General features: G+C 40.0%; 1 protein-coding gene across 1 annotated transcript in view; it reads left to right on the forward strand.

Annotated features, from left to right (window-relative positions):
- Positions 1 to 21,197, forward strand: part of LOC145981588 (adenylate cyclase type 6) — a 464,667-nt gene that overhangs the window by 336,792 nt on the left and 106,678 nt on the right. The window contains exon 5 of the mRNA XM_083114946.1: positions 13,470 to 13,619. Within this exon, the coding sequence (XP_082971072.1) occupies positions 13,470 to 13,619 (150 nt within the window). The remainder of the gene's footprint in view (positions 1 to 13,469; positions 13,620 to 21,197) is intronic.

Raw genomic sequence — 21,197 nt, forward strand, 5'->3', positions numbered from 1 at the left:
ACACCTTGTACAGGGGTGTATTTCTCCACTTCTCAGTTCGTTGAAATGGAGGTTTTGTTATTTAACATTTCTCCTCCCCTCATCGTCATTTCCAAACAGAATCATTCCGTTTCACACTGCGTGGACAATGAACACAATGGCATATGTCTAAAACTTACGAAAATGTTCTGCCACCGGAGGGGTTTGAACCTATGACCATCAGGTTGACAATCTACAACGGTAACCACTACCCTACAATCTTTCGTTCTTGACAATAGCTAGGAGGAGCTGACCAATGTGAAATGTAGATGCAACTCTCCTCCTTCATGGAGGTTTATTTATAAGAATTATCGAATTGGATAATTCTTATAAATATGAAAATTACATTCATGTTTTAGTGGTATAATCGCAGGTAGAATCAAAGATCTTACGTGGCAGATTTTATCTTGCTCTGAACTAAGCCAAAAGGCACTTCGCACCGATCTAATACATTCTCCAATTCATTTTAAAATATTATTGAATGTTTCATGTCGATATTTTGATCAATGCATCAATTCTTGACGCTGAGACGAAATTTTCTACAAATATCTCATCTCTACTATCGTCTCCTTTCTCTTCTTCTCCTCTCCTTCTTCTTCTTCTCCTCTCCTTCTTCTTCTTCTCTCCCTTCTTCTCCTCTGTTTATATGTGATATCGTCTTCCCTCCTGTTCTCGTCTCTTGTCTCCATCCCATTCTTCTCCACTCCTCTTATCTCCTCTCCTGTCTTAGATTTCCGACTCCACTGCACTCTTCTCCTCTTCTTTTCGTTCTTCTCATGTTCTCTCTTTTACTCTAATCTCAACTCCCCTCTTCTCGTCTCCTCCTCTCCTCTCAACCCTCATCTTCTCCTCTCCTTTAATCTCTTTCCCTCCTCTCTTCTCCTCTTTGCTCCATTTTCCTCATCTCCCTTCGCATCTTTTCGCATTCTCCTCATTACTTCTCCTATCCACATCTTTTCTTCCCTCCTTTACTTTTCCTCTTCCCCTTTCGCTCTCTCTTTTATGCTCTCATTTGTTGTCCCCTTTCGTTTCCTCTCTCCTCCTTTCCTTTGTGTAGACTCATCAGTGATGAAATACTAGAAAATCGATTTTCTTTCTTTCAGAAAGTATTTTTTATTTGCGACAAATGTAATACTGATATTTTTTAGATTTTTATACAATGATACTTGGTTTTTATTCCTTTCGCGTATTTCATAATTACCTATTGTACATTAGGCAACCCTGAAATTGAACCTAAATCTACACGCAACCCACCAGCGCCTTACGTAGTTTGGGTTGCCTACTTAAAAATGTCGTTGTCGTAAAACTTTTGAGAGACACTGTACAGGGAATAAAAATGGAGATATATTTCTTCAAATTCCAATAACAAAATCCTCAATAGGTAGTGGGCCTGAACTAAAGTCTCAAGTCCCAAGATTAAATTCTAATTGAGATTTGTTTTCAATCTGAAACAAATGAAACATTATCGCTCAACAAATGTACTTTCCAACATTGATTTTTCGAAAGAAAACGTGTAGAATTCTCTTCTTGAAATGTCTAGTGGTTCACCTGACATCTGGTTGCGACAGGGCGAACTGAATAGAAAAATTGTTCTCGCATTCTTCTTGTTTAGCTACGGAAAAAATTACTTTTCCCGCACGACAGAGAACCAAAAGTCAACGAAAAATATTTCCCAAAGGAAAATAACACACGAGAAGTAAACATTACTTTTGGTTCCAACATTATTTCTACATTGCAATTTCTTCTTGTTAGAAAATCACTTGGGTATAACAAATAATATTTTCATTACTGAAAGGAGATATGGATGACGCACAGATTCTTCAAAGCAATGCCTTGAGGGCAGTGATGTGGTCTACGCGTAAACAACGATAGTCTACATTCTACACGTAGACTATTTTATACACGTAGATGACGTAATCTGTGTAAACTACATGGCGAAAGGTGATAACTTAGCAAAGGGCGCCGTGGAATTAAAAGAAAATTATACTCCGTATCAGTTGCTGATGTGTGAGGAGAACTTTTTATACTCTTTCTTCCAATTCCAACAATTTCTCACCTAGGAAGAGACCTAATATAGGAAATATTCTAGTGTTTCATGGGGAAAAATATCACTCTTGCCTCACGACTGCCATCTGTTGTTGTTTTTTTGCATACTATTTATCTTCTTCCATAGTTGATAATAGAAGAGAAGAGAAATTTTGTTGTAAATAGGATTCTTTTCATTTCATTAGGAACCAATATAGTTGAAAATGTCACTTTCCTTTTCATGAAACCCTTGAAAACTAATTTTAATGCACTTTAGATTGTCTACGTAGTCTATGTAAACTACAACTCAATGTAATCTACGCGTAGATTACGTGTAGACAACGAATGTAGACGTAAACTTATAGTCTACGGCATATCACTGCTTGAGGGTCACCCATCAGGAAAGTCGTCAATGTGCTGCTGGACATAGTTTAATGTGCAGAGTGTATCGAAATGTCATAGCTCGAAAAACCTTCATTGAAAATAATACAGGGTGTTTCATAATTCACTGTGGGGTTTCGAATGTTTATAGTACAAGAACTAAAAGAACACATGCAGCGAAAGGATTCATATCAGTACATAAAAAATCTCTCCACGTTTGGTACGTACATTGCAGGTGCTCGATATGCCCACCCCTGATAATTCACCAATCCTGAAATCAAGCTCGTGGCACACACGTTTCAACATCGAAAAGACAGCCAGCCTACTTGAACTTAGTACTCTCGAATATTATTGTCTGTAGATGCTTCTGTTGGATATTTCGTATGAAATCTCCGTTGTATAGTCACAACCGACTCATATTTGGTTAATTCTAAGAATGGCTTGTTTTCACTGCGTTATACTGCCACCTAGCGGCTTAATCTACAATTACGAGTGCAAATTTGGAGAGATTCTTTATGTACTGATATGCACATTATTGCTGTATTATAGTTCTCTTACTATAAACGTTCTAAATCCCGGAGGGAATTTTGAATCACCATGTATATTTGAAAGGGGGAACTAAATGCGATAATCAGATTTTGGAATGTTTTCATTATTGTGTTTTTCGGGGTCTCGAATAGTTCGGAAATTAAATGACCGTGTTTGAATTAGATAATTCTCGATGTCTTCTCCGCTATAAAGTCAGAAATTTCTGTAAATTAGCATCTTTGATTCCAGAAATGAAGAAAAATTCACGGTTCACACATCATGGTAGTGACTCATAAAAGAATCACGGTTAACAGATCATAGTAGTGACTCTGAACTTAAAATCACGGTTCGCAATCATAGTAGTGACTCTGAACTGAAAATCGCTATTCACAGATCATGGTAGTGACTCCGACCTAAAAATAATTCACAGTTCACAAATCATAAAAGTGACTCTGAACTGAAAATCGGTGTTGACAGATCATGGTAGTGACTCCGAGCTAAAATTCACGGTTCGCAAATCATAGTAGTGACTCTGAACTTAAAATCACGGTTCACAAATCAAAGTAGTGACTCTGATAAAAAAAATCACGGTTTATAGATCCTGATAGTGACTCTGAACTGAAAATCACAGGAGAGACATGTTATCCGTAACTTGAAACTTCAAAAGGATACATTCTAGATCCCTATGCATTATCTTCGTCGTGCATCACCACAACATACGTTATTCCATTACGCTCTGTCTTTCAAGCCCCCTCTTTCCCATTCCACGGGAGAAGAAAAAGCAGTTTCCGGAGTTCGTTAATCGATCTCCTCGTATCTTTATCCCACTTTCCTGGAGACTCCAGAGGGAAAGAAAAGGAAATGGGAGAGAGAAGAGTTTTCACCGACGTCCTACCTGGAGGCGTTTTCCAGGATATTAATCTGCCGCGTTCTATTTTTCATATTCTTGAAAGGTCTATAAGAGAATGCAAGAGAGCGTGGAAAGACTTATGGAATATTCTTTCATGTCGCCGACTGCAAGGTTGTTATTTTCGTCGGCTTCTCCTGGCGTGAAATACTGCAATGATTGCACACTGGGGATTACCACACACGCCTACCGTCTTATTTCATTGCGATGAGAGCTTTTGTGTTCTTTGAACATTATGTATGTGCGTCTTCATATAGAGCGTGTTTCAAAATAATTAATCGGATTTGAAATGGAGGTATATTTGAAGTGTACAGGGTCAGAGCCAGATCATGGTAGTGCCTCTGAGCTAAAGTCACGGTTCACAGGTCATAGTAGTGGTAGCTCAGTCGTTAGGGCGAGAGAACTGGCGGAGAGCCGAGATTTTTTCCACCTGTTCAAGCGGCTCCGGCGCCCACCGAGCGTCGTATAAAGTAGATACCTGCAGGAAATTCTGTGGGGTAAAACCGGCCCGGGGCGTGGTGCTGATCACATCACCCACACCTTCGGCTGTGTTCAAGAAAGCGTGGGACCCTAACACCACACCCCCTATACGCCTCCATATTTCAGTCATGTCTAGAACCTTACATTTTGTGTCTAAAATGTCACACACGTAATGCAGGAATCCCTGTAGGTGTGTCTTGATCCAGCGCGTTTCAGGCGGAGTGTCCAAAACTCAGTGTGATGTCGGTCATTGCAACTGGACATTTCAAAATGTACAATGTAGCGGATTTTAACGAAAGATCTGCACCCATTCTAGATTCACATTTAATGTCAATGTTTAACCTTTCAAATAATGTAATAACTTTGCCAACTAATAAACATATTTTTGTTGTATTAGCAACCACGGTAATATGATAGGTCCGGACGCGAGAGCCTCGTTAGTCTGCCACATGCAGTCCAGGACTTAGCGGGAAGTAGGGAACGGGGAATACGTACGAGATCCACCAGACAACAACGGTGGCGCCGAGAGTTACGACGTCTAGGGAGGAAGTACTACGTACACCTCGTTCTACAGGCTGCTGCGTTTCTTATCACGCTAGATTGGGCGCTTCCCTGTTCCCAACTTCCGTTGCCAGCATATAGAGCGTCCGCCATAAGACTGGAAGAGGGCTATACCGTATCAATCCCTAAGATTATATGTTTATTTTATAAAATCTCTCTGAATGCTTCACGTTGACCAGGGCATTCACTTGTTTTTCTCAGTTGTCTCAGCCTCTGAGGCATGTAAACAATGCACAGTGTTGTGCTATGCAAACCTCCCGAGCCATTCAGGAAACAGGTAGTTTCTTCTGCCTATGAAGTCGGCGGTTTGCATAGTGGCAATTAAAAACATGATTCGGCATGGAGGAAGATCTCCATGGCCTAGTGATATAGAGGTGAGACAAGCTGAGAGGGGACTGACTTTTGGGATTGGAGTTGAGAAGGGAGTAGTGGTTAGGAAAGCAGTGGGGCAGAAGTGAGACGACGCTCTGGTCAACCACTTGAGAAGCCAACAGAGGACTTCGTATATTCTATTCAGCCTAATTGATCAGATAGACAGGTAATTAACCTAACACCCAGCCATGATTCAGGTTCAAAGGTTCACAAAACCCAACGAGTGACCATTGTCTTTTCTGCAGTTTAGTTCCTTAATCTTATTTTTACCTTTCGCATTGCCAAGCGTTAACTCGTCATGCCAATGACGAGTGCTCTCATCAGAGGATGAATGATGAGTAACTTACATCACCCAGCAATTAATTGCACAATGACAGGTTCAGATCCCATCATTCTTGAGAATGATACGATACGTAGAAGTTAAGTTGACAATTGGGTGTGCTACTTGGAAGGATCACCTCCTATACCCCTGGTTTTAGAATTGTTTACAGCACTTCTTAAATCATATTTCATGAAATTGACTGAGTTGGTGTTTTAATTCCACTTTATGCACAGTAAGCCTAATCGGGACTGAACATACAGTTTAAAGAGGCACTACGTTACTCCACCGGGTATCGAACCCGAGACCTGTTGATTACAAGGCAACGACACTATCACTGCGCCATCGGGGAGGCCTAATATTTCATGAAATGAAACACTACAGACTACACATTCTCAGTTCACTAAGAATCAATACATTTTTTTAAAAAAATACAACAGAAACCATTGTTTCGTATCACGGTTAGCGCTATTAAAGTACAGCAAAGACGACAAAAGTTTTTTTTTAGAACTTTTAGAACATGTTTCTAAAAGCTCCACCCCATTCACCCCTAACTCGTTATTAACGTTTAAATGTTCTTGACATCGCCCTAAACCTTGTTTTCGTGTTCGCCTGCTGGATAAGCTCTTTGCAAACCGATGCCATTGGCAGACGCAAGCAATAGTCGAGAGAGAGTTTGGAAAATCAATGGAAAATAGATGTTTCCCAGATACAAAGAGAGGGAAACAAGAGTGCAGAAGCTCAGATCCTGAATTGCTGCAACCCGCAGTGCTGGTAAAATACCGCTGTGGAGGCGCGAAACAAGTGACGTCATTTTTTCGCGGGCTGTTCTTTGTTCGGTCTGAATGGTGGTTCGGCGACTGGAGAAGAGGCTATGACGTAGAAAAAAGTAAGGGGGCGGAAATATTGTTGGAGGAGAGTAGCAGGCATATGATATCATGTGCGTGGCAGAGTATCTTTTCTCTTCTGAGGCAGGATATGGCTATATTAAAAGCAATGTAACGTCTTGTCTACATGTTAGCATAAAACTGAGATTTTTTTGCTAGAAGAAGATAGGGAGATGAAAAAGGAAACAAGCTCGGAGAGAGAGAGAGAGAGAGAGAGAGAGAGAGAGAGTAAGAGTGAGAGTGAGAGAGAGAGAGTAAGAGTAAAAGAGTGACAGAGAGAGAGTGAGAGAGAGAGTAAGAGAGTGAGAGAGAGAGTGAGAGAGAGAGTAAGAGTAAGAGGTGAGAGAGACGGAGAGAGAGTAAGAGAGAGAGAGAGAGAGTAAGAGTAAGAGAGTGAAAGTGAGAGAGAGTAAGAGAGAGAGAGAGTAAGAGAGTGACAGAGAGAGAGAGTTTGGTTTGAGTTGCTGTTTTAAGTCCACTTTATGCACAGTTAGGCTAATCGGGACTGGACCTACAGTTTAAAGTGGGATCCGAACCACTTGTGCCTCCACCGGGTATCGAACCCGGGACCCCTTGATTACAAGCCAAGACAGAGAGAGTAAGAGTAAGAAAGTGAGATAGAGAGTGAGAGAGAGAGAGTAAGAGTAAGAGAGGGTGAGAGAGAGTAAGAGAGAGAGAGAGAGTGAGAGAGAGTAAGAGGGAGAGAGTGTGAGAGAGAGAGTAAGAGTTAGAGAGTGGGAGAGAGAAAGTAAGAGAGAGAGTAAGAGAGAGTAAGAGAGAGAGAGAGTAAGAGAGAGTAAGAGAGAGAGAGAGTAAGAGAGAGTGAGAGAGAGTAAGAGAGAGTGAGAGAGCGAGAGTAAGAGAGAGAGAGGGAGAGAGAGTAAGAGAGAGAGAGAGAGAGATAGAGATAAAAGACACTAATAAAAATGAGAAATGAAAAGCGTTAAATTGATTGATTGAATTGCTTTATTTTACTTCGCTTTTTGTGCCACTTTTGGCTAATTTGCGAAGATGGGGATGAGTGATGATATGAGGAAACTGATGTTTGTTTTTTTCGCTCTCCCTGCCTTCGCTATCTTTCCCTTTCTGTTGACGTTGCAGACTGACGCCAGTATAATCCTCCCTCGGAAGTTGTGTTGTGTCGTGTCCGTGTGTTGAAGATTATGGCTTAATATGGCACCACAAAAGTTTACATTACAACAAAGGATTTATCTTGTCGAGTGTTACTTCGGAAAGAGGAATTGTGGAGAAGTGCGACGACGTTTTGGCAACGAAATTTGCTGGTGTTCCCGTTCCACATAAGACCACTATATTAAACCTCGTAAAAAAGTTTATAGGAACAGGGTCAGTTCTGAATAAAAGTGGAAACAAAAATGGGGAAATCTGAAAAATAAAGTATACAAAGACAAACCGCACACCATCCGTGAGTTAAAAGATAGTATTGTACGAGAAATCGGGAGAATTACAGTAGACGAACTTGCACGTGTAAAAGCCAATTTCCTTCGGAGATGCCAGGAATGTGTTGCAGCAGAGGGACATCATTTTCAATACCTTCTGTAGTCAAGGTTAGTACACAATATGAAACCTGTTATTTTAATAGCCGACTCTAGCGACTGTCGCGGACCCGTTTACCGGGAAAGACAAGCACTGATGCCGGGCCGCTTGCCGCCGAGTCTCGTAGCGAATGTCAGCGAATGCCCTGTAGTATTAACGCATTCTGGGAGCCAGAACGGTAATTACTATAATTATTTTTTCATAGGAATATGATTATTCATAGGTTAGTTAATAGAGTTTCATTTTGATTAGTATTATATAATTAATTAGAAGTTAGTAAAAAGATGAATGGACACTCACAAACATGCCCGGGTCGGGATTCCAACCCTCGACACCTGACGTCGTAGCGCGATGTGCTAACCACTCCGCCACGGAGGGCGGCAAGAGCGATAAACAAAGACGGACAGAATTATAAGAAGTTAGAGAGGGGACACAAGAGAAAACGAAAGGGAGGGCAAAACGGACAAAATAATCACACACACACACACACACAGAGAGAGAAAGAATTGATAGATTCTAAGATTTCATTTGATTTTTTATTTAGCATAACTTCTCGCTAATCGTGACGTTAAGGGGGAGTTATGATGAATTTAATGAAAGAGCACTCACAAAATGCACCCATGCTCAGATCGGGACTCGAACCCTGGACTTCTGCCATCATACAGTTAGGAAGAAAGACGAAAATAAATAGAGACAGAAGAACTGAAGGAAAATAATACCTAAGCAGGTTTTCCATATTTTAGAAGGGGTAAAATGCATCGTTGATCCTCTGTGTTGGCCCTCAGACACGTAATATACTTCAAAGTATCATAAAAATTCAACTAGGTTGTCTGTCTTCTTGTTTCTTTGCTCATTCTGACGATTGTGTTCCTCTAGAATGGAAATTGAATTCATTGTATCCCGTGACTTGTGTAATGACAGGTTTTTGTAATTGGAACATCATATCCATACTCCGCATTATCAAGACAAAAGTGTAATGGAAATGTGCAAGTACACCTATTATTATTAATATCTTTAAAACTTGTGAAATTTCCAATAACTTGTTTTTGAACACTCTTTTTCAATATTTTCTCTCTGGGCCCTCCCGATGGTGTCGTCACCTTGTAATCAAGGGGTCCCGGCTTCGATACCCGGTGGAGGCACATAGTGGTTCGGATCTCACTTTAAACTGTAGGCCCAGTCCCGATTAACCTCACTGTGCATCAAGTGGACTTTATTCTCGAATGAAAATTATTGTTTTTATGGCAATTATAATTTTTTTTCATTCCATCTGAAGTTATGAGAAAATGGTTATCCGTAGAATAAAATTGAGAGATATTACGCTCGGCATGATGTAAGGAAGACTTTAAAAAAAGACCGAATTTCTGTTGGTTGGTTTCGGAGTTATGGCCGGAAAACGAAATTAATTTTAAAAATCCAATATGGTTGACATTGCTTCAAAATGGCGGCAAACCCGTTAACGGATTTTTGGGGTTAAGACATTGGGCAACAGGTCTGGTGCCAAACGCCAAAATTAAGAGCTCCAAACCTGGCCTCCTAACCTAACAATTTGCAACTTACATTTCCGCTATATGTAGTTAGGTTAGGAGGGCCAAGTTCGCAGCCCTTAATTTTAGCGTTTGGTGGAATCTTTGTGTGCCCCACACCAGACCCATTGGGCAATACATTCCACACGGCTCTTAGTGTTTTATTTCGCATGTTTATCTCGAAGCCTGTTTTTCGTGTACGGTATGTTAAAGAAATACACGTACCAACTTCTTAGTAGCAATATGTCATACAATCCTAGCTTAACCACTAGAGCCCGGATTTTTATGTAATATCAAAGTACAAAATATGTATATAAATATGTAACAATTGATAAAATATGTACCGAAATATGTATTATCAAAACGATATGTAGCTAAATATGTAGCGGTGGCTCAGTCGGTAACGCGTCTGACTACCATGCTAAAGGTCCCGGGTTCGATCCCCGGCCGGTTCAAATTCGGGAACTTTTCTAACGATGGAAGCGGCCCCGGCGCCCACCCAGCGTCGAATAACATGGGTACCTGGGGGGAAACCCTGGGGGGTAAAGGCGGTCAAGGGCGTGATGCTGATCACATCACCCCCACTCACGACCGGATCAAGAAAGTGTGGGGCGTTACCCCCACACCCCCTATACGCCTTCATGGCGTGGTGCTAAGCACAGGGGAGCACTTTACATTTTTACTTTACTTTAGCTAAATATGTAGTACCATAGAATATGTAATATTAATAATAATTGAGTATCCAAGAAATTTCAAGAATTCTGCTAGATATTTATTTTATTTGAACACATTCAACGTAATTTTAAAGACATAAGTTGTTCAAATTAAAATTTGTATCAAATAAACTCAAAAAAGCACAGCAACATGTACATATTTAATAAACCAATTTTGTAAACTATTAATTACTCTTCACATCGCAAATCATTGTAGAATATGTAAATATGTACGAGAGCTCTTCGTAACTTTCGAAACAAATTGTAAAAAAAAAGCGCCTACAGAAAGAACAATCGATTGAAAATACATATCTACTCTTGTACTTTTTGTACAAGGGAACATATTGTGTAACTCGCTACGTACAGGAAAGTAGCGTTCTTGTCCACCGATGCCAAGTGTCTAGGCGCTTTGCCTAAACCTAAAAGCGAAACGAATATATGTAACCAGGAGGGGGGAGGGGAGAAGAAACTCCAGCATTTTTCGATAAATAATAGTTCCAGTAATTTTTTTTCTTAAATTTCTTCAGCCTGTCTTTCGACTTGGCAGTCAATTTTAGGTGACCGTAAGCACTATACATCTCATTGATTAGAAAATATGACATCACATGAGCTAAACATTTTCATCATCATGGTTCAGAGATCGAAAATATAGTGAAAAGGGAAAATATTGCCGAAATATATTGTTTTATGTAAAATAAATTAGCAAATATGTAAAATATGTAATATCCTGACAAATATGGGATGCCTCAGGGCTCGCTCCTTGGTCCGCTGCTATCCACTCTCTTGTCCGCTGATTTAGCCACGTTAGTGAAAATATGCAACGTTCACTGTTATGCCGACGACACTAAATTGTATGTATCCATACCAGGAGCGTATATTCTAGGCTACATAGGCTATCTGCGAAGCCTAAAGTTTAGAGAATAAAATTCAGGAGAAAAATGGATCACAAATTGTAAATAGTATTATTCATATCAGTGAGATGAAGATGCTGATTCTATGAGTTGGCAACCTGATTTCCTATGAGTTGGCAACCTGATTTCCTATGAGTTGGCAACCTGATTTCTTATGAGTTGGCAACCTGATTTCTTATGAGTTGGCAACCTGATTTCCTATGAGTTGGCAACCTGATTTCTTATGAGTTGGCAAACTGATTTGTTAGGAGTTGGTAAATTTACTTTTATTCATAGTTTAGGACCACGTGACATAGTGAGATAACCCAGATCACACGTATATCAAAATTACAGGACGCGGTCGCACTTTTAAACCAAGATTTGAAGATCATAAGCTATTGGTGCGCTTCAAATGGATTAGTAATAAATTCGAACCAATCAATATTTACCACCATCGGAACAGGCAATCTCTTGAAACATATTGACATCAATGAATGCGAAATAATTCTTCACACTTAGCGTATTAAATATTCTCAAACAGTAGAAAACCTAGGACTGATCATGAACCAGCGGCTCATCTGATCACGTGTTACAACAATGTGGCAAGGCGTATTCGATATTAAAAAGCCTCTATCTTCTGTTAAACTTCCTCTCGCCTAAGATTAAATCAAACCTAGTGCAGTCTCTTATCTTCCCCTATTTCACTATTGTGGTGTCGTTTACGGAATAACAAGAAAGCTTGCAATAAAAATACATAAAGTTCAAAACGCATGCATTAGATATGTATATAGAATAAAAAAGTATGAACACATTCTCCCTATGCTTAATGAGCATGGAATCCTCTCCATGGTACAACGGAGAAAACTGCACTTGTTTTGTACACTGCATGACATAATTAATAGCAGAAGCCCAAACTAGCTCGTTTCGAAATTAAACTTCAGAAGCAAAATTCATTCGCATTCAACCAGAAACGCCGACAGTTTCAGCTTACCTCGTTGCAGAACTTCAGCTTATCAGGCCTCTTTCAGTTACGCAGCACCCAAGGCCTGGAATGCACTACCAAATCTCACGAAAAATCAAAATTTCAAACGTTTTCGCGATATGCTCCGTGAATCACTGATCAACGATCGGAAGCAGGGTAAGTCAACATATGAATAATCAAAAATACTGTGAGTTGCCACAATTTTATTCTTCTTAGCATCAACTTTCTCGACTTCAATTAGGCCTACTTTATTATCTAATTCACTGCTTATATTGTTCCATTGTATATGATTTTATTTGTATTTTTTTGTACTTTCATGTTCAATTTATTTGTAATCTTGAATTTTATTTTAATCTGTTTTATTGTATGGAATTTTATTCCATTTGTATTTTTTTGTACTTTCTTGTTCAATTTATTTGTAATCTTGAATTTTATTTTATTTTAATTTTAATCTGTACTTTTTGGGGTTAGGTGGTAGACCAGCAACAGCTGAACCTCGCCCAGGAATAAAGTCAATTCAATATGTATATGCAAAATGATGTCTGTTACCTTATTCGTTGAAATTTTCGTGTTCAAGATATGTATCTAGAATGGAATGGAATATGTAATTAGAGAGACATTATTTCTACAACATCTTTGGCTGTTATGCATTTGAAGCTTCGGAACGAGTCACAACTATCGAAGCAGCCAATGAACGAAGCGAGCCACTGACGTCATCTCAACCGAGAACCTATCGCTAAGCATCCTGCTCAGGCTCTACACGCCCACTAGGCTCGCTAGACAGACTCGCGTAGTCCGCTGGAGATGTTCCGATAGTAATTCGACTTCTACATACAAATCGTAGCTACTACACAGAATATTGTTTGACTACTTGCAAACTATTAATAAGGAACATTTTATTATGAATTCAATATTGTTTATAGATTCATGCAAAACTTTAAAAAATCGTAAATATTTTATACATTAAAAAGAGATTGAAATATATGAAACCGTGATTTTAAAAATAATAAATTTCGTGTTTAAAGCTAACAATTTCTTCGGAACTTGTGCAATACATTTTATTTAAATACAAATATTGAGATAACATACGAACTGTGCCATCTGACGGTCACTTTTTCGTTCACTGCATTTTCATTGCCTATCTCAAGATCGGAGAGCAATTTGCAACAATGACAGTAACACAGAACCATTGTTGCGGTCACAGATCCTCCATTCACCCACGATGCTCTTTTGTTTATCGAACGTAAGCCGTTTCATGTATTGGTGGTCGTGTTTGACGCTGAAACACAGCGCCGTTTGACTGATGGCGCTTTTTTCCCTTTCCAGCTCCTGTCCAATCTTGTGCTGTTCGTGTGTACAAACATAGCTGGGGTATTTACCCATTATCCCAGCGAACTGGCGCAGAGGCAGACCTTCCTGGAGACCAGACAGTGTATCGAGGCACGGTTGACGACACAGAGGGAGAATCAACAACAGGTAAGCCTATGAGTAAAGTTTGATGATGGGATCTGTTGGTCTTTGCGCTTAATCTAGCGGGTTACACCCTTGTAGCAAAGGTCCCTTTCGAAAGTACCCTGCCGCAGTCATTGTTGTCTAAAGGCGCTCTTTGGTCTCTTGTGGTCCTTTGAAGAAGGCTTTTATTTTCATCCCCTTATGGATCTTCCAAAACGAAACACTTCATCTTTTATGCAATACTGGATTTTCCAAAAACGAAACACTTCATCTTTTATGCAATACTGGATTTTCCTAAAACGAAACACTTCATCTTTTATGCAATACTTGATTTTCCAAAAACGAAACACTTCATCTTTTATGCAATACTGGATTTTCCAAAAAACGAAACACTTCATCTTTTATGCAATGCTGGATCTTCCAAAACCGAAACACTTCATCTCTTATGCAACACTGGGTCTTCCAAGAACGAAACACTTCATCTTTTATGCAATGCTGGATCTTCCAAGAACGAAACACTTCATCTCTTATGCAATACTGGGTCTTCCAAGAACGAAACACTTCATCTTTTATGCAACACTGGGTCTTCCAAGAACGAAACACTTCATCTTTTATGCAATGCTGGATCTTCCAAGAACGAAACACTTCATCTTTTATGCAATGCTGGATCTTCCAAGAACGTAACACTTCATCTCTTATGCAATGCTGGATCTTCCAAGAACGAAACACTTCATCTCTTATGCAATACTGGGTCTTCCAAGAACGAAACACTTCATCTTTTATGCAATGCTGGATCTTCCAAGAACGAAACACTTCATCTTTTATGCAATACTAGGTCTTCCAAGAACGAAACACTTCATCTCTTATGCAATGCTGGATCTTCCAAGAACGAAACACTTCATCTTTTATGCAATGCTGGATCTTCCAAGAACCGAAACACTTCATCTCTTATGCAATGCTGGATCTTCCAAGAACGAAACACTTCATCTTTTATGCAATGCTGGATCTTCCAAGAACGTAACACTTCATCTCTTATGCAATGCTGGATCTTCCAAAAACGAAACACTTCATCTTTTATGCAATACTGGGTCTTCCAAGAACGAAACACTTTATCTCTTATGCAACACTGGGTCTTCCAAGAACGAAACACTTCATCTTTTAAGCAATGCTGGATCTTCCAAGAACGAAACACTTCATCTTTTATGCAATGCTGGATCTTCCAAGAACGAAACACTTCATCTCTTATGCAACACTGGGTCTTCCAAGAACGAAACACTTCATCTTTTATGCAATGCTGGATCTTCCAAGATCGAAACACTTCATCTCTTATGCAATGCTGGATCTTCCAAAAACGAAACACTTCATCTTTTATGCAATACTGGATTTTCCAATAAACGAAACACTTCATCCTTTATGCAATACTGGATTTTCCAATAAACGAAACACTTCATATTTTATGCAATACTGGATTTTCCAAAAAACGAAAAACTTCATCTTTTATGCAATACTGGGTCTTCCAAGAACGAAACACTTCATCTCTTATGCAACACTGGGTCTTCCAAGAACGAAACACTTCATCTTTTATGCAATGCTGGATCTTCCAAGAACGGAACACTTCATCTCTTATGCAATGCTGGATCTTCCAAAAACGAAACACTTCACCTTTTATGCAATACTGGGTTTTCCAATAAACGAAACACTTCATCTTTTATGCAATGCTGGAACTTCCAAGAACGAAACACTTCATCTCTTATGCAATGCTGGATCTTCCAAAAACGAAACACTTCATCTTTTATGCAATGCTGGATCTTCCAAAAACGAAACACTTCATCTTTTATGCAATACTGGATTTTCCAAAAAACGAAACACTTCATCTTTTATGCAATGCTGGATCTTCCAAGAACGAAACACTTCATCTCTTATGCAATGCTGGATCTTCCAAAAACGAAACACTTCATCTTTTATGCAATACTGGATTTTCCAATAAACGAAACACTTCATATTTTATGCAATACTGGATTTTCCAATAAACGAAACACTTCATATTTTATGCAATACTGGATTTTCCAATAAACGAAACACTTCATCTTTTATGCAATACTGGGTCTTCCAAGATCGAAACACTTCATCTTTTATGCAATACTGGGTCTTCCAAGAACGAAACACTTCATCTCTTATGCAATACTGGGTCTTCCAAGAACGAAACACTTCATCTTTTATGCAATGCTGGATCTTCCAAGAACGAAACACTTCATCTCTTATGCAATACTGGGTCTTCCAAGAACGAAACACTTCATCTTTTATGTAATGCTGGATCTTCCAAGAACGAAACACTTCATCTCTTATGCAATACTGGGTCTTCCAAGAACGAAACACTTCATCTTTTATGCAATGCTGGATCTTCCAAAAACGAAACACTTCATCTCTTATGCAATACTGGATTTTCCTAAAACGAAACACTTCATCTTTTATGCAATACTTGATTTTCCAAAAACGAAACACTTCATCTTTTATGCAATACTGGATTTTCCAAAAAAACGAAACACTTCATCTTTTATGCAATACTGGATCTTCCAAAACCGAAACACTTCATCTTTTATGCAATACTGAATTCTCCAAAAACGAAACACTTCATCTTTTATGCAATACTGGATCTTCCAAGAACGAAACACTTCATCTCTTATGCAATACTGGATCTTCCAAGAACGAAACACTTCATCTCTTATGCAATAATGGATCTTCCAAAAACGAAACACTTCATCTTTTATGCAATGCTGGATCTTCCAAAAACGAAACACTTAATCTTTTATGCATTACTGGATTTTCCAAAAACGAAACACTTCACCTTTTATGCTCTACTTGATCTTCCAAAAACAAAACCCTTCATAGAAAGGAAAGGAGAGAAAGAGAAAAAATAGAGAAACGTGAAAAGGAAGGGAAAGAGAAAATAAATAGACAGACGAGAAAAAGAGAGGGAAATGAGAGAAATGGAAAAGAAATAGAGAGGAAGGAGAGAAAGAGAAAATTAATAGAGAAGCGAGAAAAGAAGGGGAAAGGAGAGAGAGAAAATAAATACAGAAAAGAGATGAGAGAGAGAGAGAGAGAGAAAGATAGAGAGATAGAGGGTGGGGAGAGGGCTTCTTTTGTTAACCTTTCCCAAAAATGGCACGCTTGCCTTTAAAGAAGGAACTGTGCATTTTCGAATGGATTCGTTATTAATATTTAGAAAATAACATTTAAAAAACAGAATATAACCTAAGTTTTGAAGTTTGAACACTCCGATAGATAGAAGTGGAAACTGAAAGAATGTAAAAAAAAGAAAGGAAGAAATAATGCAAGTGAAGAGAGTTGAATAAAATAATAGAGATAGGAAGAATGAAACAGGGAAATAGATAAATACTTCAGGAAAAATAAATATATAGGGAGCAATGAGGGAGAGATAATATAAGATAGGGAGAAACACAGCTAGAAACGAGAATAAGGAATAGGGAGAGGTATAGGAATAATGAAAAAGGAAGATAGAGAAGTACTTCAGGGCAAAGAAATGTACAGGAAGTGATCAAAGGGAGAAATAGAAAATAGAAAGGAGATATAGGAATATGGAGAGGGATAGGAGTAATGAAAAAGGAAATAGAGAAATGTATAGGAAGCGATGAGGTGGAGAGAGAAGAAGATAAGGACAAAGGCAGATAGAAATGAGAATAGAGAGGTAGATAGATTGAAAGAAAGAGAAGGAGGAATTAGTAGAGAGAAAAGCAAATATAAAAGAAAGAGTGTTAAAATGACAAGTGATGATCTTCTCATTTGTGTTCATCTTCTTCAACAACCAATCATCTTCATTCTTCTCCACCTTAACACAGAGATCACAGATATATATTCAGATCCATGAAACCTAACATGTTCAACTATTCCCTACTTTACCACAAGCTTGTACGAGTTCTTGAGAGGAGCCCCTTATGAACACAAGATTTCTGGCTTCCACCCTTTTGGTAATCTCTCCTAAAAGTTTCTGCAACCTTGGCCAACCAATGTTTGAAGAGCATTGCTTAATTATGCATTTTCTGATGCTTCGGCGTTTTTGTAGGGAGCCAAAGCCACTAGAGGGTAAGATTTGAACTATTAATAACCCTCCTTCATATTCAACAGCTAGTTCGTTCCACTTTGTGAATTGTTCGCAGAACACCCTCTAGCTGATCCTATGAAGAGATTTGCCTTACCAGAAGTTGAAATGTTTAGAGGCTAATGTTATCACTTGTTAGCTTTAGAATGAATTCTGAGCTGCGGGTAGATGCTTCTAAATACTGTCAATTTTTTGTGCAGTTGCTGCTACCAAAATTAGAGCATATTTTAAAGATATTTAAGTTTTTCATACTATCTCGCTTTGTCTGAAGTTTATACAGGGTGGTTCAAAATTAACGGCCATTTTCTGGGAGCAAAATCACGCTTGCGCAGTGATCATCATGGTAGCTTTTGAGCCCTGACACGCGGTTTATGGGGCACGCGCGCACGCAAGCACACACACGCATCGTTTGCGGAATAATTGTGAATGTATTGTTACGATCCGTCACTGACATGATTGATTATAGACACGTTACGCTTGTCTCCTTGTGCACTCCGATGTTTCTTTGTTTAGAACTGAACACTGGCGAAAGGGGGCGTTGTAAACAAACCATACCTCCTGTACAGGACGGAAGGCAAAACAAGCACGTCACTTGTACAGTGACAAGCGTAAGATGTTTCAAACAATGAAGTCATTGGCGAATGGTAACCTTACATTCGCGATTTTCTCGCAAACGGTTCTTGGGCCTCCCCGATGGTAGCGTCCTTGCCTTGTAATCAAGGGGTCCCGGGTTCGATTCCCGGTGGTTCGGATACCACTTTAAACTGTAGGTCCAGTCCCGATTAGCCTTACTGTGCATAAAGTGGTCTTAAAACACCAAATCAATTGAGATTTGTTTGCTAGTGTACTTTTCACCGTTTCAGTTTGCGCCATTACTTCTGGTGCACCCTGTATGTAATACCAATAATAACTCGTGTCGCCACTGCCCTTGAGGGCCAAGACCTACCTACCGACTGCAGGTCATGCCTCAGTAGACGTGGGCGATCATCCTATATGTTACTGGGTGATGTGTGGTCAGCACGACGAACCCCAGTCGTTCTTGTAGGTTACGCTACTCATTCGTAGCTCCCCAATCCCCTCACGCTGGTGGGTGGCTACTGGTCCCAAATACTGTCCGAAATCTCAGGAGAAAAGTTGTTACGCTTTCCCCCAGGAGAGTCAAACCAGCGCGCGTTGGATAATTCCAGAGGGAATTCTTGTAGCAATGTTGGTGCGACTCTGGGGTTCATCCAGCCTCTCATAAAGTGTCTGCGGAGCAAAGATGACTTTATCTTTACCGATATGTGTGCAGATGGAGTATTTATATATACACTATCTACCAAAAAGTAATTGGGCACCTATGATGGTGGTTAATTTAGTATCTAATTTGAATCATTTAGTATCTAATTGGATTCGTGTGGCCTTCATGTCGTTCCATGAGCAAGAGAACCACTTGTGAAAGAGATGGCACGTAGTGCAGAGCTATCCGACTTTGATAAGGGCATAATTGTGGGCTGCCACCTCAGTGGGCTGTTTAGCAGGACCATAGACGCAAACCAGGCCCAAATCAACAATAGTATTTGTGCTTCGTAAGTGGAAGGTGCATGGACATTGTGGCAATGGTGAACGTTCCGGGCGACCGAAAAAAACTGACTAACAGAGATCTGAGAACCCTAAAACGTGAAATTCTCAAGAACAGGACACGGCCGATGGCTACCATCAGACAGGAGTTTACGGCAGCAACAGGAGCGTTAGTTTCCATCGGAACATTGCGAACAGAGGCCCACCAACTCGGATATTCCGGAAGAGCAGCGGCACATAAGCCTCATATCACCAAGGTGAATAAAGCTCAGAGTCTCAAGTGGTGTTTGGACCGTCGCAACTGGACACAGGAGCAGTGAAAAGCGGTTCCGTGGAGTGATGAATCGAGATTCACATTGTTTAGGTCTGATGGACGTGTATGGGTGTGACGGCTACCCGGGAAACGGCTTCTGCCAGAGTGTATAGTGCCTACCAGGAAATTTGGCGATGGTGGAGTAATGGTGTGGGGTTGTTTCTCGTACTACGGTGTGGGACCACTGGTGGTTGTTCGTGGCACAATGAACTCAGAGGCATACTGTTCAATACTAGACAATGAAATGCTCCCAACCTTGTGGCGTTTTTACGGAATGGACCGCTGTTACTTCCAGGATGACAATGTTAGGTGGCATGTTTCGGAGGCTACTATGCAGTGGTATGCCGACAACAATGTTCACCGATTGTTCTGGCCTCCACAGAGTCCTGATCTCAATCCCACAGAACACCTTTGGGATGCATTGGACTGGCGGGTGAGGTCTCGGGAGATGCGGCCAAATTCCATTGTCCAACTGAGTGAGATCTTGCAAGAGGAATGGAGACACATTCCAATGGACGTCCTCCACAAACTAGTCGAGAGCATGCCTGACAGAGTGGCTGCTGTTATAGCAGCAAGAGGTGGCTCCACGAGGTTCTAACAGGGTTAGCACCACCAGACAACCATTTTATACAGGTGCCCAATTACTTTTTGGTAGATAGTGTATATATATATATATATATATATATATATATATATATATGTGTGTGTGTGTGTGTGTGTGTGTGTGTGTGTGTGTGTGTGTGCGCGCGCGCAATGGCAGCGATTAGGGGGTGAGGGGGCAGTTGCCTCTCCCACACTTTCCCCCACTTTTGACCCAGCAATATGCTAAACCTTATCTGCAAAGGGAAATATACTGTCATTACCCCGCAGTTTTGGCACCTTGTCCCCCTGGCTTTTGAACTCAATCGTCGCCACTGTGTGTGTGCAAACTTTTGGCATTTTCAAAACTATGCTTAGCCTACATTTTTGAACCTTACGAAAGGATACTATATCTAATGTTAATTACACACTTGCCAAATAATTTGGCAGCAAAATCTGTGAAATAGTGTGTGGTTTACGAGCGAGAAGAAAGCAAGAAAGTCAGTTTTGTGGCTATGTTAACTGCCGTAAATTTAAAGATGTTAAGCAAGCCTTGTGTTGAACAGCCTAGATATCTGTTGGAATTTGTGCTGTATTGCATTTTAGTGAAAACAGTGGAAACACTTAGACGATGAATATAAAGAATACCCTCCCTCACTGAAGCTCTAAATATATGTCTATGCTATATTTTCAGTTATTTAGAAACGACGCTAACAGCAGTTTATGTCATAAGCAATGGCAGCTTCAGGGGCGGGCGACTGCCCGTGGCGTTGTCCTTTGGACGGACGTCCCACTTCATTAAACCAAAAACTCTGATTACATAAGCGTGGCTGTTTTTTGGTTTATATTTAAGTATACTTTATGCACCAAAAGGCTAATCGGGACTCAGGCACGTAGCCAGTGGAAGGGCTAAGGGGGCTGAAGCCCCCACCCCGAAATCCTACAAATATCTAATTTAAATAAGTAATCAATTTTACTTCATTAGCAGGATTAAACATCGTGTATAATAATTTTAAGTACAGGAAGTACC

Source organism: Lepisma saccharinum, chromosome 29, assembly GCF_977018435.1.
Source record: "Lepisma saccharinum chromosome 29, izLepSacc3.1, whole genome shotgun sequence".
Lineage (NCBI taxonomy): Eukaryota > Metazoa > Arthropoda > Insecta > Zygentoma > Lepismatidae > Lepisma > Lepisma saccharinum.